At 48.4% G+C, this 23,083-nt stretch overlaps 8 protein-coding genes across 8 annotated transcripts in view; 6 read left to right on the top strand and 2 right to left on the bottom strand.

Annotated features, from left to right (window-relative positions):
- Positions 1 to 37: 37 nt before the first annotated feature.
- Positions 38 to 224, bottom strand: BABINDRAFT_6767 (uncharacterized protein; the record flags this gene model as incomplete). Its single annotated transcript, XM_019132508.1, has 1 exon — positions 38 to 224. A coding segment is annotated over one exon (187 nt), but the record flags the coding sequence as incomplete, so codon positions are not given.
- Positions 225 to 3,068: 2,844 nt separating this feature from the next.
- On the top strand, positions 3,069 to 3,753 carry BABINDRAFT_160338 (uncharacterized protein). Its single transcript, XM_019128174.1, has one exon. The coding sequence runs from the start codon at positions 3,301 to 3,303 to the stop codon at positions 3,553 to 3,555; it is 255 nt and encodes an 84-aa protein (XP_018987488.1). The 5' UTR covers positions 3,069 to 3,300; the 3' UTR covers positions 3,556 to 3,753.
- A 7,471-nt stretch (positions 3,754 to 11,224) lies between these two features.
- On the top strand, positions 11,225 to 12,870 carry BABINDRAFT_160337 (uncharacterized protein). Its single transcript, XM_019128173.1, has one exon. It carries the CDS (start codon positions 11,259 to 11,261, stop codon positions 12,591 to 12,593), a length of 1,335 nt encoding a protein of 444 aa, XP_018987487.1. The 5' UTR covers positions 11,225 to 11,258; the 3' UTR covers positions 12,594 to 12,870.
- A 212-nt stretch (positions 12,871 to 13,082) lies between these two features.
- On the top strand, positions 13,083 to 18,226 carry BABINDRAFT_46440 (uncharacterized protein). Its single transcript, XM_019132119.1, has 2 exons — positions 13,083 to 15,394; positions 15,476 to 18,226. Exons 1-2 carry the CDS (start codon positions 13,338 to 13,340, stop codon positions 18,123 to 18,125), a joined length of 4,707 nt encoding a protein of 1,568 aa, XP_018987486.1. The 5' UTR covers positions 13,083 to 13,337; the 3' UTR covers positions 18,126 to 18,226.
- A 428-nt stretch (positions 18,227 to 18,654) lies between these two features.
- Positions 18,655 to 19,072, bottom strand: BABINDRAFT_160335 (uncharacterized protein). The gene has a single exon (XM_019128172.1). It carries the CDS (start codon positions 19,022 to 19,024, stop codon positions 18,815 to 18,817), a length of 210 nt encoding a protein of 69 aa, XP_018987485.1. The 5' UTR covers positions 19,025 to 19,072; the 3' UTR covers positions 18,655 to 18,814.
- Positions 19,073 to 20,126: 1,054 nt separating this feature from the next.
- BABINDRAFT_160334 (uncharacterized protein) lies at positions 20,127 to 20,544 on the top strand (the record flags this gene model as incomplete). The annotated part of the gene is made up of 1 exon (XM_019128171.1): positions 20,127 to 20,544. A coding segment is annotated over one exon (338 nt), but the record flags the coding sequence as incomplete, so codon positions are not given.
- Positions 20,545 to 20,753: 209 nt separating this feature from the next.
- On the top strand, positions 20,754 to 21,533 carry BABINDRAFT_160333 (uncharacterized protein). The gene has a single exon (XM_019128170.1). The coding sequence runs from the start codon at positions 21,231 to 21,233 to the stop codon at positions 21,420 to 21,422; it is 192 nt and encodes a 63-aa protein (XP_018987483.1). The 5' UTR covers positions 20,754 to 21,230; the 3' UTR covers positions 21,423 to 21,533.
- A 141-nt stretch (positions 21,534 to 21,674) lies between these two features.
- Positions 21,675 to 23,083, top strand: part of BABINDRAFT_160332 (uncharacterized protein) — a 2,070-nt gene continuing 661 nt past the window's right edge. The window contains exon 1 of the mRNA XM_019128169.1: positions 21,675 to 23,069. Coding sequence (XP_018987482.1) covers positions 22,077 to 23,069 — 993 coding nt within the window. The 5' untranslated portion in view covers positions 21,675 to 22,076. The remainder of the gene's footprint in view (positions 23,070 to 23,083) is intronic.

Genomic DNA, 23,083 nt, shown 5'->3' with positions numbered 1-23,083 from the left:
GTACCGAAAGAGTTGGTGTTGAAGCTCTGGGAAGTACCACTGGTAAGCGAGACAAACAACCCTTCAACATCACTGACGGCACCGGTAACAAGGCCCTCGGCCCAGGACACCAAACCCGCTTCTGGTTCAGCAACAGCGACGGCGTTGGCCTTGGCATCGGCCAATGGCGCGGCAAAAGCGGTGGAGACCAAGATGGTCGCAAGGGTGATGTTAGAGAATCTCATTATTAGTTGTTTATTTGATGGTGTATAAGATGAGAAAATAAATGAGAAAATAACTCCAAGAGGAGGATTTGACCGATATTTATATTATTCTGAGCAGCAATCTCACTTGCTGATTCCCAATGGCAGCAAGTATATTGATTATAATCGTGAACCTTCTAAACAATAATACATATTCAACACAGGCAATTCGTAGTTGGTTATTGTTTGATTGGGGTGTGCCAAGACTTCTTTCAACTAGTTGCATGCACCTTATCACGGGCGAGCCGCTTTGGGATAGAAAAGGCCGAATAGGCAGGTGAAATCCTCTTCTACTAGGGCCCTACAGTGTACCCAAGTCTGGAGTATCCTGGCCTACTCAAGGAATGCAGGGCAGACCCCTTTAATTGTCTTGGCGGAAAGCCATACATGCATTCTCCGTTCAGGAAATGACCACCATGGTTGTTATTGAATACACTGTTTGACGCATCCTTGCCTTGACCCTGTTTCAGACACACGCCAGAGAGGGATGTATTAGGAAGTGGTCGCATGATATTCGTATACCAAACTAGCGCCCATTGCAGGTAATGTCTGCTTCAGACGACGTAAGCCGGCTCTCATATAACCAACCGTTTTTGTCTGTTAGACTATATATCTACTTACGTAGTTGTTAGTTTATTCTATACCAAGATATACTCCCTTTGTGGTATATCTAGTGGGTAATAGTGGATACTGTTAGCTAGCTAAAAGAGAATCCTTTTCTATGTAAGATATCTAAAAGAGAAGGGTAGTCGGCGGCCTTATATACTGAGGCGGATACCATGACAGGGTGTCCGGTTATCGGAGGTGAAAGGACAATAGGCTCCGACTCCCGTCTAGTTGAATGGCACCTTTACTACACCCTTCCCAATTCTTGCAAATCATACCTTCGAGGTGGCTCGTGAGATGCATCTATTGGCCATAAATAAGCATTGCCAAGTCAATCTTTTTGACATTGCCAAGTACTTGGCTCAGTTTCCTTAGTACGCAGGACATGTTGATCTTTTGCCCATTCGTCTCAAATCAGCTAGATGGCAAAGGACAGTCGCCAACCTGCGTCTCGTTTGCGCAGGTGCATAACTAGTTTGTGCGCCTCGAAAAACCCTGGGATAAATGTTTGAGGTAAGTGCCTGCATACAGACTTACTATCTGAGTTACGATACAGCTTAGTATTGAATGTCATATCGTTTTATCCACGCTTATTGCCGGTTAATACTGTCTCCATATTTGATAATATTTCCATACTTAATAATATTACTACACTTAATAATATTTCCATACTTGATAATAGAGCATGTTTAGCTGTGGGCTTGTATATGCCGACGCAGTGGAGCCGCATCTTCTACACACCTAAGGCGGGATAAATCAGCGGTCCCTCTTCTGAAAAACACTTCAGTGCTTGTCGGTTTACATGTGCCACTAGATGGCTTTATGAACCAGTATTTGAAGGGGGCTAGAACGGGGTTCGGGTAGCAAGAGCCTGTGTGCATAAACCCGCCGGCTGCAAATTGGCTGACTCAAGAATTCCATCACCCGATCTAACATCTTCATTAATTCCGTGGGACACTCTGTGTGGTGTATCTCTACCTCAAGGGTAGAATATCTACTTATAGTAATAGTAATACTGGTATTCTATATAATGTATATAGGATAAAGGAGGGAAGGATCGACCTCCTTATAAATACCTGACTCAGGACTTGATAATCACCCACTTCAATAAGGAAAACGACACCCTAAAAATTGTTTTACCAATTGCACAACACATAATACATTCAATATTAGATAAGTAAATAAAAAAAATACCAACAATCTGCCATTTTTATGGCATGTGACTTGGAAAATAAGAATTAAGGTCAAGAAAAACGCGATAATGAACCGTTCAGGGATATATTTAGTTGCAACAATTGCCAGCTAGAACTTAAAAGATCTTGGCAGAGTCAATCTGTTGCAAAACACCGTTGATAGCAGCAACATTGGTATCAGAAACCTTACCCAGGTGGCAAATGTTACCATAGTTGACCAAGATCTTACCAAAGCCAGCACTGCTGTACTTCTTACCAATAGACCAAGTAGGAACAGAGCCCTGGGTAAGCACCTGGAGCTGAGTAGTACTCTTCATGAGGGTTTGCAAGCTGGAGGCAGACAACTTCTTGTTAGACTTGGCCGAGTTACCCCAGGAAACCAATTGCGTACCAATGTCACTGACAGAGGACTTGGTGATAGTTGGTAGAGCGTATTTAGTGAGCTTGGCGTAAGAGTCACTAAGGGCGTTCCAGTCGAGGTTCTGCACGTAACACTGGCAGATACACTGGATATAGGCGATACAGTCATCCAAGACATCTTTACCGTATCCAATGCTACCGTCATCGCTGTCCAAGTTGGCCAGCTTCACCCAGCCTATCTCCACTGATATTACTTCATCTGCTCTTATAATTACTTTGCATGACACCATTAATTCTAATCTATCTTCCTCACCTTATTCAATCCTGCTCTCTCTTCTCTAGCTTGAATGATTGAGGCCAGTGCCTACATATGGCCACTACCGGTTACTATGCAACATATGATGTAGCTTACTATGCATCCCTACTATGCAACATACTATGCAGCTTACTATGCATCCCTACCCTGTAGCCTACCTCGAGACTACTGTGCCCGGCGTATATCAACCAATATTGTGCTATTCATATTAAATACCAAGCATCCATGTGGAGTAGTATTGCAGCTACCGACATCACTAGATGAGTCAGGATTTTGCCACCCACCACGTGATCTTGGGAATGCAGGGCTATCTGGTTTGTTTGGATACGTTAATGTGGTACGAAATGCATGGCGAGCAAACTCCCCGCACTGATGGACCAGAGCCCTGACAAACCCCGCTGCCTGTGTTGCGTCCATCGCATCAGCTTCACTCTAACTAAGCCCCTAACACCAGCTAGCCAAATCCCTCGCAAACCCCACTAACCAGATTCTATAAGGCTCAGAGTATCTACTCCACGCTGTACAAACTTGTTGACCCCACACCTCCTTCGCTACTCTCACCTTTCACTACCCCCTCGCCAACATGGATACGCACGAAATTCCTCTATTTGGTGGTATCCTTCCGTTGGAGATTGTCGAAAAGATCGTCTCCTATCTACCACTTTCCACAGTCGCCGATGTGATGAACCCGGAGAATGCGAGTCTCGCTTTGGTGGCTCGGAGACGCTACTACTCGAAAATTGAATTGATGTTCTGCGAACTGCCATCCGAATATAATTCATATATATATATAATGATGCCCTCACTATGGCTATCTCTGAATTTGAAGCTTTGGTAAACAGCGATACGTTTGACCAGCTTTGCATTAAGAAGCTCTTGATAGAGGTAGATACAGAAATTGGTGAAAACGTCGATGAGTTTACATTCCTCCACGAACAAGTGTTCACCAAAGTGTCTTCAGTTGTTTCCAATGTTGTTCTAGAGTTTGTAACGAATTCTGAATACTATACGGTATTTAGCTGGGGCTGGTTGCCGTCTTCTCCACTAATTCAGGAGTGCATCCGAGAAATATCCGTTTCGCATGCTTATATTGATCCGGACGTGCCATCTTTGCCCCCCAACTTACGCAAACTTGACCTTCAGCATTATTACCGATATGACTTTGATGATGATCCTATTTCTCCAAGGATTGTCTTTCCACCGTTTCTCCAAGAATTTTATTCGATGATTCCCTGGGGATCAATGTCGGCGTACGCCGGCCTTCCTTCAACCTTGCAGAGATTGAAGTTACGGAATGTCGAGGGCTTTTCTACTGAGGCTTTCAATGAGTTAAACTTACCCAATTTAAAAGATTTACATTTGGTACACGTGCCTGGCATGACAGAGATCGACGACCTATTTGAGTTACCCCCTCTGTTGGAGATTTTGGAACTTGAGGGTCTAAAAATCACTAACTTCGAACAACAGAAATTACCTCTGGTATTGAAGAAGCTATCCATCACCTGGTGTCCTTTAGAGAAGTTTTGCGTTGATACGTTTCCGGATTCCCTTAAAGAATTGATCTTAAACCACACGAGTCTTTCATCATCTGAGATTTGCATTATCAAGTTTCCTCCGAGCTTGGTTTCTTTACTGGTTGAGAACACCCTGTTAACATCGCTAGATTTTGTCAACTTACTACCGGGGTCTTTAGAAATCCTCAGCCTCGCTCATAACTCCTTTGGTCGTTTAAATGAAACAGATGAAGACACAGACATTTCCAGGACATGCCAAATCAAGTTCCCAGAGAACCTCCTGATTCTTGATCTCCTGACCAACCCTTCGTTATTTATCCTGTACTCGCCAAGAAACCTTGTCTTCCCCCTAAATTTGGCTAGTTTGAATCTCAAGAACACGAATTTGGTTTCAGTTGAAGAGCTCAATCTTCCACCAACCTTGACCTCCTTAGATTTGAGCTCCAATAAATTGGTCTCAGTCGACGGGCTCAGTCTTCCACCGGAATTGGCCTCCTTAGACTTGAGCTTCAATAAATTGGTCTCAGTCGAGGGACTCAATATTCCACCGACCTTAACCATTTTAAACTTGAATGGCAATAATATTGAACTGCTTTCGAGACGGCTACCCAACAATATTCAATCTTTGAGCCTTGGGAGTAATCAATTGACTTCGTTGGAAAATGTTGAGTTTCCATCACGCTTAGAAAATTTATTTCTCGGGAAAAATCAAATATCCAGCTTAGTCAATGTCCATTTTCCGAATGGTCTAATTAAGTTGGATCTTTATAATAACAAGGTTACCTCAATCGATGCCGTACAGTTTACTCCAAAATTGAAGGAATTGTGCCTTTCAAGTAACGCTATTAGCGCTATTAACGAGTTACTGTTGCCCGAATCCCTTGAAAGGTTGGACTTGGCGGACCAAAAGTGTGATACTCCACTTTATTGTGTTTCAGGAAACAGCGACTCATCAGAAGGTTCCCATAAATCTAAGAAGGGCTTATCGAGCCTCTCTGGGTTAACCAAACTTCCGTCAAAGTTGAGATATTTAGGTCTAGAGGAGAACAGTTTGTCCGAGGAGGCCATTAAATGCTTAGAACTCCCAGCCAGCTTGACAGGTTTAAGAATCAGAGATAATACGTTTGACGGTGGTTATATGTGGGAAAGAGAATTAGAGCTAGCACATCCAGGGTTGAACGTTTGGTGAGTTGGGATCGTCTTAGGACAAATTCTTTCTTTTTGGTGCTGACTATGATGTAATGGGTAGCAAATGTGAGGCATTGGTGTAAGGGGAAGCATTTTTAGTGGGTGGCTTTAAATGAAGTCATTTATGGAAATCGTTGAATTTATATTGAAGTCCATTGGTTGTACGACGGCGCATCTGCTTTACACTCCGTTTTCACACTCACCTGTACCTTCCCTGTACAGCCGCATAGTATCGGGTTAACTGAAGGACCGATTGTCATTTGGAAACTGTATGCGAGCGGTGTAAAAATGTTTTCGCATGCTTAGCAGAAACATTTCCCTGGTTTGATAGGCCCGCCCTTAACCTTTTTTTAGACCATGAAGCAGTGGTACCCCGCTATTATGGCTCTTTCGATCTCACTCTACTTGTACCTCTGACAGGTATTTTCATATATCCGGTCCAGGTATTAGCCTAATTTGATAACTGTAATTTGGCGCGGCAGTCGTCGTTCTATCCTGTGGCACCTACATGTACTCCACGGTCTGAACCCCATGTCATACAATTTGATTGCAGCTTCTCTGCATATTTATTATTTCTCTACTGGATCAAGACTTTATTTGGACAGACAAGGGTATTATTTTTCATTTATTTTGGTACAAAGACGTGGAAACCGGAAAATACGGCAGTGGGTCCGATAATGTTGGATCGCAAACGCGCTGTCACAGATGCATACGCAAAGTGAAGGCGACACGTTTCGAGCATACAATCCATCTATATTTCAATTGAAGGTGGTATATTTTACAATAATATAGAATACAATTCTATGGGTATATCTAGAAGAGACAAGCTGGCATTCTTAGCACAGATTAACCCATTCAGTTACCGTAACGAATTTTGTTCGTAAGGAAGAGCTTGGAGAAACGGACGCCGGGGAAGAAGAGCTTGGAGCGGCTGAGGATGCTTGAACGGCCGAAGAGCTTGGGGAGGTGGAAGAACTTGGAGCGGAGGAGGGGCTTGGAGAGGTGGAAGAACTTGGAGCGGAAGAGCTCGAAGCGGCGGAGGAGCTTGGGTCAACCATAGAACTTGAAGCGGCGGAGGAGCTTGGATCAGCAGGAGAGCTTGGATCAGCTGAAGGACTTGGATCAGACGAAGAACTTGGATCAATTGAAGAACGTGGATCAGTTGAAGAACTTGGATCAGCGGAAGAACTTGGAGCAGAAGTGCTTGGCACAGAGGAACTTGGAGTCGGAGAGCTTGGAGAGGATGAGCTAGGGGTCGAGGAGCTAGAAGAGGAGGAGCTAGAAGAGAAGGAGCTAGAAGAGGAGGAGCTAGAAGAGGAGGAGCTAGTAGCCGAAGAGCTAGGAGAGGAAGAGCTAGGAGCGGAGGAGCTTGGACACAGAGTAACAGCGTTAATCAACGAGGTGGAAACACTGGGAACTAACGCAGTTTGAGTAACTGTTTGAGTTTGAGTACTGGTAATAGTAGAGTAGAAAGTACCATACCGTGGAATAAAAAGGATAGTAGTCGTTGCTGATGTCCATGTGCTGGTCAGAGTGAGGGTGTAGGTATTCGTTTGAAATAATGTGGTGCTATAAGTGTAAGCTGATTCAAGCACCTTATTAACCACCGTACACCCATTGGACTGAACAGAAGTTATGGTTGCCGTTATGACGCTAGGAGGTGGAGTTGTGCCCGTGCATTGGCCCCAGGTCATACAGTTACCGAGAACTGGGTATCCCAAGGCGATACAGCCCGAAGTAATGGAACTGATAGTACAAGTCAAGCCGTTAATTGGGTTGAGCCAGAAAGCTGAGGACCCCAAAATAACGGTCTGGGGACTTGGCCCACCTGTAAACATCAGAGTGTAGCCGATCAAGGAATTGAAACAGTTGAGCCCATTTGTAAGATCCACACCGAGCACAATTGGATAGGTGACAGTATCGTTATAGGAAAGAATAAAACCACCCTGAGTAGGGTTAACAACCACATTAAGAGTAGTGAGCAAAGAAACAGCGGCAGTCAATGTGCTGATATTAAACCCAGTGGCATCTAACGGGTTGTCAAAGGTGAAGAACCACTGCACGATATACTTGTAGCTCCTTACTCCGGTTCCTAAGATGGCGACATCGTTAGTGGAAGCGGCATAGAAATCGGCCGTAGCGTGCCAGGCACTCGCTCCCAGACCGCCAGAGGTAACATAGGAATTACAGAGGTTTGATGGGGTTGGGTTAGTAATACTGGTGCTGACAGTGGTGATATTGATAGCGGCAGTGGCCACCTGGAATAAGAAGGGGACTAAAAATAATGGAGAGAGCTTCATGGTGGCTGTGATGTTTGAGAAAAACGTCCGAAATAACTGGGGTAATCACCTGTTTTATATATCATTTGGTTAAAAGTTTTAGGAGGCAATTCTAAGGTCACTATTTTTATTATCCCAAGATTGAACCAGTGGAAATGCAGCCTAACGCTAGATAATTATAATCTCATAAAGTAGGGTCTTAAGCAACAGGGTTCACTAGACGACTAGTTATGGACCAGGAGGATAGCTAATCCCTGTTAAACAGGTAGACTCTCTTGCGTATACCCCAGGGACATAGTAGATTGTGAAAATTGATATCACAGAATACATTTTCAATTTAGAGGTCAACGGTGCCGATTCCCACAAAACCAGACGAAATACAAAAGGGCTGTATACCTCTTTGTCTTTAATATATAGCATACTGCTAAGGTCCGTGAAGTTTGTCTTGGTATAGCCTCCAAAAGGAGTAGCAGACCAAATGGTGCGCTGAAAATGTACAGCTGCAGGTCATATGCATATGCAGTGGTGCTGTATTTAGTGCGTGCCTATTTTAGGCGAGATCAATAAGCGATCTTTCGGCTGTAAGTCGCTCCTAGATATGTCGTTTGGCAGTTTGAAAGTACCAAGTAGACAATTAGCCTAGGAATCTGTATTTATAACGAACATGGTTGGAATGAACCACAAGTTGACAGCTGTTTTTATGAAGGTAAAAGGGCTCTTTGATGCGGGGGTATAGGCTAACGGGCGTGCAGTATGCACCTTTCGCTGAATGGATAAATCTGGTAGTCCAACATCTCAAGTCCCAGGGATACAGAAAATTCCTGCACGAGGAACAGATCGGGAAAGCGGAAGAGCCCGTCGCCAAACTGCCACACGGAGATAAGCTAAGTATATACACGCTAACAAACTCTTTACACTTTGACCTGAGACCTCCTTAACCACGCGAGTCAGAAACAGTAACTCTGTGTATTAGCATTTGCATTTATCCACCTGAATTCGTCACCCACATGCATATTTGCCCATTAATTATCAGTACAATCCTTCGTAATCCAGATCGTTGGTCTCGGCTCCATGGGTCCTGCATTTAAAAGGAGTATCTGCACACCACATCACCTGTATGCCAAGAAATAGATACCCGCGAATCTATTACAGTTCTTGTATGGACCATGATAGTAATGTTACGCTTCGAGTGTTTCTGGCTACACCTAATATTGGGGCGGAAATGGTTAGTTACCCAAGCTCTATTTTCAGCCCCTTGGTTCATGCCCATTTAGAGAAAGCATGGTTATCAAAGTGCAGTTTAGCCATGTCGCGAATGGATCACAGTATCGTTTGCCCTGCATTCAACCCCTATAGTTCATTCTGAATTCCGTCCACGATCGATAAGCTCCGCCCTACAAGGCGTGCACATCTCCACCATGCAGATCCAACTAGCCGTTTTTGACTCTTTTAAACCCTGCATCTCGTATCAATCCCTGCACAAGCCTTCACGTGCATGGTTTGGAACTTTCTTTTCCAGGGTCAACTGGAATTTCGTTCCTTGGCAGCGTTAGCGTGAGGTCCAACCCTAGGCGATACTTTAATGCATTATGCTTGTGACATTCTTGCATTACCGTTACGCAGTTGATATTCCGGCTTGCGGGATGTGCCTTCGGTGAGGCATCCAGGCTCTAAACTATTAATTATTGAAGTCTGTCGCCAAAGTGGATATTATACTGTTATAATATATGAAGCTATGCTTTGCAATGATAACATGCAATTTTCTATTTAACCCTAATGTTTACCAGACAAATGATTTTATGGGTGTCGCCTTCGGGGGCAATACTTTATAAATCTTCAGAAGAGTAAAGGATGCCTTACAGCTGCCTAGCTAGGTTCATAGACTCTTGGCAGAAATGTGGTCAGCCCTCAACAATCGGTTTCTCGTTCTAACCCCTTCAGTTTTCACAGCATAAGAGCATGTGATGGGGTCTATTACCGGTAGAACCTTGTCACTGCATACTCAGTAGTTTCTGGAGGGCCAACGCAAAAGTTTATTGTTTTAGCACGCGGCCTTCCACTTGAGCATAACCCAAGTTCCAAAGTTTAGACAGATAGCTACCTCTCTGTCCATACTGTATAAACACCGAAGAGACCTCCCTCACTTCAGATACTTAAAAAAAAAAAAAAAAATCAGGGTAACTCTCTATGGGGCTGTACCCTTTTTGAAGCTGGTGAGCTATGATGGCGCGTAAAATTTGAGACGCCCCAGTGATTCTTGAACCTTAAAGTTTATTGTCGCTACCTGATATGCAATAATAGAAACTTAAACCCAAAGCGCCTTTCCAGACCAAGTGGGCATCAAGCCCGACGACTACTGTAGGGAGTTTACTTGCAGATGTCACCCTGGTTAAGGCTTGCATCACGTTAGTTAAATCATCAAAATTTCCTTGGCTTTTGTCGTCTGCACTAAGTGAATTCTTCATGGTGAGTTTTTAGAAACGGCTGCAGAAAGGACCGGAAAGGTGACCAAGGCTGTCCACTCTGGCAGGCGAAGCATCGGGTTGATAATTGTCCCCCATCTAAGGTTGCTTCGTTGGAATAGATAATGGTACTCTGTTTATACTTTACCGAGGATATGCTGGCCCCTGAAATCTGGATCCAAAACGGCCCATTCGCATAATCCCCACTGACATTGGAGTTTCTGGCGTATCACAATAGAAAGAGCAAGCTACGGCAAGGGTACCGCCTGCATCAATTTTTGAATTAAACCCAGAGCTGGTCGCGGACTACATAATCGTGCAGACCTTTATGGAAAAAATAACGAGGTGGATAAAGGGCTAGTTAGGAGTTTCATCCATTTATAGTTGTCCGTCACCCTTCCCTGATAATTATATTGGTACTCTGAAGTCGATCCCAGTATCCACATCCACGGGTGGGATTTTACGAACTGAGACGTGAATCGGTTTCCGGAGTCATACCAGACCAAACCCTGGTTTCTTCAATCTCTAAGCTCAGCCCACGCGTCTCTTCTCCAAATGACAGCTCTCAGTGTTAAGGCCAAAACAAGTTTGAAGCTCGTGGCGCACTCTCAAACTGACTGGATTTAGCCAACAAACGGCTTAGAGATCGCACCTAAGCTCTGAGCAGTCATGCAAAACACAGGCCATCGTAATATCTAAACTAAATACTCCTTCGCACATAACCGGTTGATGACTAGTCCATGACTCGCCGACTATTAGGCTTCTCCTTTCAACAAATCGTTAGAGGTCTGAAAATCTGCAAAATTTATCGATTATGCAGGTGGATAAACTTGCTCTGACACAAACTACGTTATCAAAAAGTTCTGGGGGGGGGGGGGGGGTTTCTAGGGTGCCTACGGCAATATCATTGAATAATCCTAAGCGGCATCCCTCTGGAAATGGCCATTGTATATCCAGCTTCAACTGATAGAAGCTCGGTGCGGCTTGGGATGCAGGTCACGTTTATCAACGCTTGCGTACCCCAGCCAAGAATGGGATTTAGCAATCCTGGGGAAATCAAAGTCACGGAACAATCTGCATAGAACCCACTTTACCAAGATGAAACCAGTCGATGTCGACTATGGTCGGTTGGCACAGATGCCCGACCATATCATTCAAACCGTCTTTGCCCTTCTACCCAAAACATACATGCCTGCATTCTTTAACTGTCCGGAGTTGAAAGATCTAGCAGCTGCCAGACATTTCTCCAAACTACGAATCTGGGAATCACAACTTCCAGGAAGCAACCCCTACGATCTGATGTCCTTTGAAGAATTTGAAAGCTTCTCCAGACGACCCGAGTTTGCAGATGTCCCTATGAACAAGGGTGTAATCTCAGTGCGAACCAGAGATATCAGAACTCTAGCAATTGAAGCACTTCAAAGGTTGGAGAGCTTCCGACTGCTCAGTGTCAACTGCTACTTCTATAACCGAGACGAACTGAACCAAGCCGACGTTCCGGTTTTTGTAAACGTCCACCGCTTGTTACTCATGTGCTCGTTCGTCGACTGGCTGACGTTTGAGCTACCACCCAACTTGGAACAGCTCACGATAATTGTGCAGCGGGACCCTCTCCCTGTTTCACGCTCTAGACTTTTTCCTCTCTCCTTGCTTTCCGTTCGCTTCGATGGGGTTGATTGTTCGCGCGGCCTTTTGGCAGCGTTACCACCGGCGCTACAGACGTTGGACCTCGAAAGAATGGGAAAGTTCTCAGTTAGCGACTTCAATAAAATGAGGTTTGCGAATCTCAAAGTTCTTTCCTTGGGCAGTAGAAAAGATGTGCCGTTGTCTCTTGAAGGAATTCTGCTACCTCCAACTTTGACCAAGTTCAACGTCTGGAGCGACAAGCTATCAACCATGTCAGATCTTATTCTACCTCCATCATTGAAAGAATTAAAGGTGTGCTGTCCCCTGCTTCATGATTTTGGGTTCGAGTTGATCGAAGGGCTAGAACGTTTGCATATCGTCCAATCTAGCATCTACTCGGCGACATTGGACCGGATAGAGTTTCCCCGGTCTCTAACGTCCTTGGCTGTCAGCAGCAGCTTGCTATCCTCCCTTGCCTTTATTCACCGCCTTCCATGCACTTTAGAAGGTCTCTACCTACCAAACAACTGTTTTGGGATCACTGAGAATGAGGGTATGGCCCTCGAACTTGTCTTTCCCAGGTCGTTGAAGCACCTTGACCTAAGTTCAAACCCAAGTCTCTTTACCAAATACCAGCTACGCCGATTCCTCTTACCTGATGGCCTTTTAGAGCTCGTTCTTTCAAACACGGGGCTATCCAGCATACATGGGGTTGACTTCCCCTCCACTATCAGAACCTTAGACTTGGAGGAGAATCCTCTCACCTCCAAGCGCCCCAGAGCACATACAAGCGCGGGCGTATTTTAATACCGGAACAATTGGACTGGAGTATGGTGCGGTTCGCATATCTCTGCTTTATTAGATTTAGTGATTAAATTTTTGGCCTGGCTGGGTAACAGGGGATTGTAGGATAAGGAGTACTCTATTTCCTCTGAGTGTAGGGAAGTGAAAACTTGAATGGCTTACTGCAGTATAAAATATAATTTTTAACGCAGCTGTGGGTCGAGAGCCAATAAACAAGCTCCCAGAAGTTGTCGGAATCTGATAAATTAGATTGTGAAAACAATTATATTTCATATTTAACCCATAATCTCATTCATAATCTTATTCATAATCTCATCCATAACCTCATCCATAATCTCATTTACATCCTCAACTGTACACCTCAATGCAGGAAACGCTTACATAAGCACCTTATGTTATTTTTTTCCTGACATCTAAAAACGGCACTGATTTGCCCTTACTCGTTACCCATCTACTCAGCACTCCACCATGAGTACCACAAAAAACTTGACGTGGTCGACGGCCCCGTTTGTGCAGCTATACACTCACCTCAAGAACGGTACCAGCGCACCCGGCTTGCTAGAGTCGCTCGCGGCAGACTTGGCCGGGCTTGTAACGACACCGCCCAAAAGCGAAGCTTCCAGAAAGCAGCTCACGGAAACCAAAAAGGTGACAATCAACCTTGATGGCGAAGCCACAGAATACAACCTCAACGAGGAGTTCATTCTCGAGACGGCGCAATTGGCCGAGGAGTTGGGGTTGGACGAAATGGTAGCCGCCAAGGTTTTGCTTTATGCATCCCAGGAATCGCAGGGAACATCCTTCCTCGATAGCGGCAGATTAGCCTTCTACGACAGACGTATGTACATCCTCTATCTCACCTCGTACCTCGTCAACAACCCTGCGCACGTGGAAGCGGCGTTCACCGCGCCGCTGCTCGACACGGTGCTCGCGTCGATGGCCACAATCGAGGCTGAACTTGCCGATGTCAAGCAAAAAATCGCAAAACACGTCCTCTTGGCCAAAAATGGAATCCCCCTCACGGCCGCCGACTACGACACCGTCTTTATGCGAAACGTCCAGTTCAGACGTCTGACCTTGTACAAACAGCACCAGATTTTGGGCGAGATCTTGTACGGCTTGTTCTCCCAGTCCCCCACTCTCAAGCAATTCAACCAGGTACTCGCACACACAGCTACATACCAGCCGAACGATGCGTTTCTCATGCACCATCTTCCCGCATTGCTCGGTTACATCTCGCAGCTCGTGGACGAAGCGGCCGTCGTCGCGCTCTTTGCACAGTTCAGCGCCGCAAAGGACCTCCAACAGCGGCCGTTCGAGGCGTTCATCGTCATGGCATTCTTCGTGCATGCGTTGAACCTTGCACACACACGCCCCGCGCTCCAACCCAAGCTCAAGTACAACGACGTCATTGCCAGCACCCTTGCGGCGATCGGCGCGGGTGCCATGGAGCAGTTCATGTGCGTCGCGGCAGAAATGAGTGTCGAGCCTCCGCACGAGGCATTCTACGACTTCCGCTCCTTGTTGGAGCAGCATATCCCGCGCTTGGTCCCGGTACAGGTGCTCGACGCGGACGCAGCTGCGCCCACCCAATACCTCGCGCGTGCCGCGCACGACCTGTTCTCGCCACAGTTCCTCTTTCTCGTGCTCCCGTTACTCCACGACGTTGTCTACAAATTTGTCAAGAACTGTGCGCCCGTGCTCGTGTATTTGAAAAACTCAGAAGAAGACACTCTTTTGTCGAAGGATGACGAGGACGAGGAGACCGACGTGGTCGATCTCGACGAGTTATCAGAGCGTGCAGACTTGGAGCGTTTCTACCTCGCAGTGCATTACCTCTACGCAAGCCGCCCCGAGCTTTCTGCCGCGTTCTGGAAAAGCTCAGCACCGCCCACCGCCAGCGACACCACTTTCATGGACGACACCACCATGGGCAACATTTCCGTAATACCTGCGGACTCTACCGAGCTCTTTGGCTTCCTCGAGTGGGCCGCCAAGGCAACCACATCCCCGCTCATCACCGCAACCTTCTGTTTGATGGTGGCTGCATTGGCGTCTGGATCGTGCGAGAACGCCGAGCTGGCCTACCGCTTGCTCAGCAGCGCCGCGCCGGATGCAATCACCCTCACATCCATCCTCGGCTCTTTGAAGTACTACCGCAAGGCGTTGCTGCCAGAGGCGCACGATGCGGACCCCGTGCTCGGCGAGGACTCCCTCGTGTTTATCGCGGGGTTTTTGCGGGTGTTGAAGCACATCGGTGCGCACGCAACCACCGGCGTGAAGAACGACTTGTTCAAGAAGTTCGGCCCCGTTTTGGGCCAGTTTTTGCGCCTCCTGTCGCCGCTCCACGGCGGCATCTTCGAGGTCCTTCTGGCAATCAGCAGCGACGACCTAGAGGTCAGATACGACCTCTGGCGTCTTGTGGACGAATGGGTGTTTGAGCACATCCCAGAAGAGAAGGATGCGCCGTTCCGCGCGCCCGAGAAGGCTCGCAACCTCGCGCGTGCGCCTAAACTTTTTCGCGCACGCCTTACTGCGCGCGCCGACGTCGTCGGCTTTGTCGAGTTGCTCGTGAGCCTCTTTGCACCGCGCGCCACGATCCCCACCGAGAAGCTCCGCTTGTCCTTCCCGTACGACTTGGGCGCTGGCTACCGCGCGCCCGGCGTGTGGCCGTACATTGAGTTTTTGCTCTCCGATGTGTTTGTGACGGAGAACGACGCGTTACAGGGGAGCGTGTTGGCGATGGCGGTGGCAAGCTTGGGCGACGTCGACTTCAAGTTTCTCTTGGACAGCGCGCCCGCCGCGTTGCCGGGTGTCAGCCTTGACGATGTGGTGTACCGGGGCGAAACCCTTTCTCCGCTCGGACAGAGTCTGATGCTCCAAAGCCTCCTGATGGTTACCGGCCTGGAATTTCCGCCGACGTTCAAAGCCTTCCTCCAGGCCCACCCTGCCTTCTCCATACTCAACTTTGTGTTTTCCGAAAAGGTCTACGGTGCCCTCTTTAAGCTTTTGAGCGTCGGGGTGGACGGGCTTGATGCGGGCGTGCGGGCGGTGGCGACCGTGCACGACGCATTGCGGCTTGTGATGGGTGTCGTGGAACTTCAGGAAGTGTATGTTGACATAGCGTTGCCAGTGCTCAAGGACGACGTGGACCGCACAGTGTATCTCCCCTCCACGCGCGTGGGCACGCACGGCCTCAAATGCTTTGAAGAGGCATTACTGTTCCACTTGCCAGTCGTGGCGCACGTAGCACTCTACGTGGGCGCGCCGTACGTGGACGTGGCAACCGTTGCGCTCGACATTCTTGCGCGTGCGGCCGCGTCTGCGCCGTTCGTCGCGGACGGTCTCCCGGGTGGACGCATGCTCACGTGCCTCAGCTCGATTGACGAGTCGACCAGGATCCGGTTTGGGTTTATTTCCCAGCTTGAGTCACCCGTCGACTCCGCCGAAAACTACGTGCTCAAGCTCCGTCTCTTGCGCTTTTTGGCCAACAACCTCATGGCGTCGGCGTCGCTCGCACACTTCTTGCTCGGCTTCACGATCAAGACGCCATCGATCCTCACGTTGGGCGCGCCCGACGAACAGGGAACCATCCGCTCTGACGGCTCCGTCCTCAAGAGCGTTATCCAGCTTGTCGTCCAGGCGTTGGGCCCGGTAACTGCCACTAACGTCGACTACGCGCCGGTGCGGTTGGCAGCGTTGGGACTGGAGCTTCTCGTGCGCTTGTGCAAGGACCGCCTCACCGCGACGCTGGTCATGGACTACTTGCGCGAAGCGGATATGTTGTACATGTTGCTCAAGCTTGACGTGAAGCTCGACCGTGCGACGCAGTGGAACGCGCAGACGTTTGATGCAGACTTGGCCTCCGACTTTGCAGCCGCGTCGCCCGGACCAGGTGCGCTTCTCTCATTCATCGGCTGCCGCAACAACATCCTCGCGTACGTGACGATGGAGTTGTACGAGCTCTCGCGCCGTGGCGCGCTCTCACGCTTGCTGGCGTTTGTCACGGACTTGGTGGAGGCCAAGGGCTTCCTCCGCGGCGCGCCAAAGGTGTTGAACTTCCTCGACGTGTTGGAGTTTGGCTTTGACGAGCTTGATACCGCCGCCGCGCGCGAGCTTGGCGCGCGCTACAATGTCGCGTACCTTTTGTCACAAGTTACGCTCCGTGACACGTGCGGCCCCCGCGGCATTTTCGATGTGGCGGTGCTCGAGAACGTGTGCACGTTGCAGATGAAGACAACCGTCGCGCCTGCCGCACGCACCGCGTTCCGTACGGACCTTATGCGGGCAGGCACGCAGTTGTCGGACTTCCTCACGGGCCACCTCGTGGCTGCGGACTTGACACGCTTGCAGCTCACCGCGTTGCATCGCTGGGTGCAGTTGGTCCAGGTTCTCGTGACGGATGGGATGACCACCAGCGCCCGTCTGAACTTTATCTTGGAGGTGTTTCAGTACATCTTGCCCAAGATCAACGACTACTACGAGGTGAACGTGGCCTTTTCTGAGGAACTTGTTTCGTTAAGCGTATACTTGTACGATATATACGAGCGTGACCGTGCCGTGTTGACGGCAGAAGTGGGTGCGGGCACGAACCAGGCCAATGTAGCGCTCAGCGCCGCGCGCATGTTCCCGTTGTTCAAGACGTGTGTTGCGGGAATCGTGTGTGCACAGTCATCGCCGGCGTTGCGCTCGGACTTGTACGTGTTGGCGAACAAGTACTTGAAGAGCGTCGCGGGTAGCGCGGACGTGGTGCACGACTTGCGTCACACGGTCAAGGCGTGTGCGCCCAAGCTCATTGGCGTGGTGTGCAATGACTCTATCTGCGGCGAGGGCGCGCCACGCATCACGTCATTGCTCTTGATGGACTCGTTGTGCCACCTTGCATCGCACGGGAAGCTCAACTTTGTGTTGATGGACATGATGAAGAACAATTACTTGGCGTTGTTGGTGCGCTCCATTGCCCGTACAGACGATCTCATCACGTTGTGCCGCGCGCCGCGCGGTGATAAGCTTTCCGGGGCGCCCGCAGTCGGCGTCAGTGCTGATACGCTCTTGTACGAGCTCACCGCGTTCAAAACTACCTTGTACTTTCTCATCCGCGTCGCCGCGTCCAAGCAGGGTGCGCAGCAGTTGGTGCAGTGCGAGTTGTTCAAGACCATCCGCCGCGCCGCGTTCTTGCGCGTCGATCCCGACTTGGGCGTCGACTTGGTGTTTGACGAGTCCAAGCACGGTGTCTCCGTCAAATTTTCCTTGGACAAGCCGCTAGCGGTTGCCAACGGCATTTCGTACTTTGAGCTTCTCGTACCGATCTTCCAGTTGGTGTCGGCGGTGCTCCTCTCCATGGGCTCGGCCAATCAGCCCGTCATCCAGCAGGTGCGCGAGCTCATGGTGCACTTTGACAAATTGACCGTGGGGGTGCTCAAGCGCGATGCCTTGCTTGAACTGGGCGGACACGAGGAGGAGAGCGTTTCGTCCATGGGGTTGCAAGAGATGGTGAAGTTGTTGGTATTGTTGGCGACGTTGACACATGAATAACTGTGAGCAACCGTGAAGAGGTCTTGCTGCAGACTATTCGAGCTTCTGGTTATTATAATTAAGTGTACATTAAAGCATTCTACTGGCGGTAGCCGAAACAGTTTATCTTACCTTTGTAAAGGGCCAGCATTATGGTCAATATAAAGCCTCGGTGTACTCAGAATAAGCGTAACATTCAGCTGATTTGCGCAAGGGTTTAAAGAGTTTATTATATAATTGGGGGAGATTACCATTCACATGGATTTTTAGACAAGGAGCCGATCCCGCCTAGTGCTAATGCTGCATTAGTGGGGTATTCGATTTGGCTTGAACTACACAGGCAGCATTGATGGGCTGTTAGGTGTCTATATATCCGACAGAGTAGATGCTATCGGCGTCCAACGCTAATTATAATCCCCCCCTCCCTTTACATGTTTAGGACAACCACAGGCCAAACCCGATTTTCATGGGTGTCCAGTAATACCCTGTGTAAAGGTAAACTCCTGTAAGCAGCTAGACCTGTAAGGACATCATAATTATGGGTGTCTGTAGACAACCTGCCAAGGGTATTTTTTTTTAACATAATGGCATGATCACGGCTTGCATCTACATTTCTATTCGGGCCGACGAACAAGAATCCTAAAATGGATGTAGGTTGCAGATACATGGGTGACGTTGAGTAGAAAACTACACCTGGCCCGTTTAGAGACCTAAACGACAAAGCCGACGCGAAAATTACATTCGTTGGCACGACATTTATTGTTAAGTCGGCAATTCTGAACGCGTCTTCCTGTAGGCGTGTCGTTAAGGGGCAGTGTATTGCACGGCACGCCTCGTTGCAGATACGCCGCACGCTTTCCTTCTGGTGTTAGCCAAAGACCATGGGGGTTTGCCTTGTGACAGAGTTTGGTATCTCGCATTTCCGGTCTACCCTCGTTTGCGCGAGGTATAATTGGGGGCTATGGCTCATTCCCATCAGCCTAGACCTAGCAAAGAAGAGATTTGCGCATTCCAGTAGAAACAGCCCTTTTACAGCCGCAGCCTTATTCGGCATGTTCACTGGCCGGTGCCGGTGATTGTGATGGAACCGTGCAGTCTGTGCGTCAAGCATGGAGGATTGAAATTCTGGTATGGCGTTGTCCTTGGAATGACAGTGTTTTAGCAACCGGTCTCTTCTCCCAGCCACCTAAAGCGCGTTCTAACGGGATTATTGACAGATAGCGCCATCCTCGCCATATATTAGCTGATAGTTTAACCCCTATCCTTCGATAGCACCACTAAGCCCAGCCGTGCAGTAATCAAGAGTTTTCCTCGGGCTAACCCATCATGCACAATTCCGAATTTCCGCGTTCATGCCCCATACTTAAATTCTAAGCCACAGCTCCTGCTGCAAATACGCATATGCCATTTATTTCAGTGGGCGCCACATTTATGGGTATCTTTGTTGGCGTAGTGGCGCAACCAAAGACCCATGGATTGTTGGTACGAGACAATTCTCGTCCCCAGCACGTCACCTCGCACGTGTACACGTCACGATACATGTTCTGCAGTACATGCTCCACGGTTCAGCAAGCAAGGAAATAGCTCAATCTCGCCCACACAGCTCTCAATTAACACCCCCAAAAGTCAGCCGTTGGTTTGAGGTCTGAATCTTGGTCATGCTGATATCCAACCAAATACCCATTTTTTGAATTAAGGAGAGTTCTGTTCACCCTGTTTCTTTTCGAGGAATTCGCAGGAGAAAGCAAACACCATCGAGACGTATGCAGCAGGTGGAGCAACGCGACATGCGCATGAAACTAGCATTGCTATCGTACACCGGCAAGATGCATCAGTAAGTTCAATGTCTAACCCGTTTGGGCCTTTATTCGTTACACAGCTCCTGCTTCATTCCCCTTCGCTGGTGAGTCGCATCCCAAAACGAAGCATCCAGAAGGGGAGTATATAAACCCCTGCCGTCCCACCTGCACATGCCCGACTCTTTTCTCAACCCTCAGATTCCCTTCACTTAATCACTACACACTATGAGATTATCTACCGTTACTTTATTGGCCACTGGTGTCGCCGTTGTTGCTGCCGCTGATGTCACTGTCACCTCTACTGCTGCCGTTTCTGCCGCCGCCTCTAAGGCTGACTCTGCTGTCTCTGCTGCCACCTCCAAGGTTGCCTCTGCTGTCTCTGCTGCCACCTCTAAGGCTGCCTCTGCCGTTTCTGCTGCCACCTCTAAGGTTGCTTCTGCTGCCTCTGCCGGTTCTTCTGCCGCCTCCTCTGCCGCTTCTTCCTCCTCCAAGGCTGGTGCTGCTCAGGTCGGTGCTGGTTCCGCCGCTTTGTTCGGTTTGGCCGGTTTGGTTTTGTTGTAAGCTTACAACCCGTTTTTAATTCTTGCTTGGTCTGATTGTATCATGGCCTAAGCTTTAATTGTACAAGTCAAGTTATGCAATACATGTAGTTTAAAGAACCGATAGAGGCCGGTATTCGGGTCTGTTTACGCTGAAATTTTATAAACCAATATATTTATTCGAGCTAGCAAATCAAAATCCATTTGAATTTGAGCCAATCGATGCTGATATATTCTGGTCTCATCTAGCATGTTCTGGTCTCTCATGTGTCACTAATAAACCTAGAGTTCCCTCCTACCTTCGGGGTTACCAAGAACGCTGCTGATCTATAACGGCTTAACAGCTCATCCGGTATAGCTTTGGCTCTGGACTTGGATTGAGTTTTTGGGTGTCTATCTGGCACATGGATGTGGGGACTTTCAGCTACGCTACCACAGCGGCTGAGAAGCACAGCCGTCCTGGTGGTTTTTTTAGCGCACCCTTCCGTCATGCACGCGTGTAGTCAAGTCCAAAGGGTTTGCTTGCTGATACTCCGCCGCAGATCCCTTCTAATAATTGACGAAGCTACATGAAGAAAGGCAAAAAAAAAAATACCATGGGAGGTTGCAATTTAAGTTGTGACAGTTCGCAGCGGGCTCCAATTGATGCCGTATGGGAATCTCAAGACCTGAAACTTGATACGACCCAGTAACGGTGCTGGATCACTCTACTGCGGTACACATAGAGCTTGGCATACCGCCTACACGAACTTTCATCCCTGACACGGCGGTGGTGCTGGGTATAAGACATGGTGACGCATTGCTGGTCGCGTAAACATGCTCGGTCATACATCCCTGTTTATACCATACCTGGCACGCTTGGTTTGAAATATCGAGGCATAGCTGATAAACCCCCTATTCCTGGCACATCTCCCGGAATTTCATTTATGGCTAATCCAGCTAATCACGAGAACAATAGGGATTTTGCAGCCATCCTGTAAGCTAGGTTTGCGCGAGTGCACCAGCAGAGCAAGGCTGCACTAGATGCGAGCCACAGGCGCTAAATGTATGCATCTCGAGCTGAAAAAGGAGGGTACTTGGAAGATTCCAACATGGCATGCCCTCCCCGCACATAGAATCAGTGCGCCGCACGAAATCTTTTGTTAGACGGAGCTATACCAATTTCAGCTGGGCCTAATGTGGTTTGAAATAACGCGTTGCTGATTTCCAGAGATCAGAACCTTTAGGCAAAGGCTCAATTGCACCAAAACACACTTCAAACCTCTTTTAGCGGCATTTTTTCTTTCTTTCTGTGTAGCTCTAGAAACCTCGTCACACGTGTACCGGAATAAGACAAAGGACCGTTCAATCAATGCCTCACCCGGCTGTGTTGATATTGCAAGCCCTTGTTCTTTATGCAAGATACCCCTTCCATAGTCGATGCATAGACGCCTGCACCATTGCTGTTTCTATTTCATTCCCGTCCCACACCCAAGCTCTGGACATTGACTCCCATTCACGTTTCCTGGAATAACTGGGTTCGTCTATCCCGGTCAAGATGGCAGTTGCGCTTGCTACGCGTCTATAAATATTCGGACGCCTCCCCTAAGTGGGCCTCTACGTAGTTTTCTCACGCCCCTCCATATCAATATAAAATGAGAGCTTCCACCGTTTCTGCCGCTACTTTGTATGCTGCCTCGTTGGTCCTTGCTATTGGAGACACCTCTGACCCAGACGCTAACCCATGCTACATCACCGCTTTCGTAGATGACTTCAAGGCTCACATGGGCGATTACGCTCCATACACCAACCAGATTCCAGCCAACTTGTTGAGTTTCGCTATGATGGCCGAAACCTACACCGACAACTCTTACACCACCTTGTTGGGTGACAACTTCGACTACGCTGAGGTTGAGTCTGTCGTTACCTTATTCCCCTTCTACTCCACTAGATTGGCCCCAGCCTTGGAAGCTGGCTCCTACCAGTGTAACCAGGCCCGCAAGAAGGCCAATGCTGCTTCCGCCGCTGGCGTGTACACCACCTACACTACCGAAATTGACTCAACCGCTGCTAACGGTGATGTTTCAAAGGAAACCGTGGTTGTTATTGTCACCTCTGATTCTAATGGTTCTTTAAGTACCACTACTTCAGACGTGGCTGGCGGTCCTTACACCACTTACACCACTGGTGTTGCTGTCACTGCCGCTAATGGTGACGTTTCTACCGAGTCCGTAGTTGTTGTTGTCACCTCTGACTCCAATGGTTCTTTGACCACTATTACCGAAGGCGGTAGTGGTTACACCACCTACACCACCGAAATTGACTCTACTGCTACTAACGGTGATGTTTCAAAGGAAACCATGGTTGTCATTGTCACTTCCGATTCTAACGGTTCATTGACCACTATCTCCTCCAACGCCGGCAGTAATGGTGAAACCACCTACACTACCGGTGTTGCTGTCACTAACTCCAACGGTGATGTTTCTACCGAAACCAAGGCTGTGGTTGTAGCCACCAACGCCGGTGGCTCTTTAACCACCTTCACCACCGATGCCAGTGGTAATGGTAACGGTAAAACCACCTACACCACTGGTATCGCTGTTACCAACTCTAACGGTGATGTTTCTACCGAAACCAAGGCTGTGGTTGTAGCCACCAACTC

Source organism: Babjeviella inositovora, assembly GCF_001661335.1.
Source record: "Babjeviella inositovora NRRL Y-12698 unplaced genomic scaffold BABINscaffold_2, whole genome shotgun sequence".
NCBI lineage: Eukaryota > Fungi > Ascomycota > Pichiomycetes > Serinales > Babjeviella > Babjeviella inositovora.
Note: the sequence above shows the minus strand (reverse complement) of the source record. Positions and strands in the feature narration are given on the sequence as shown.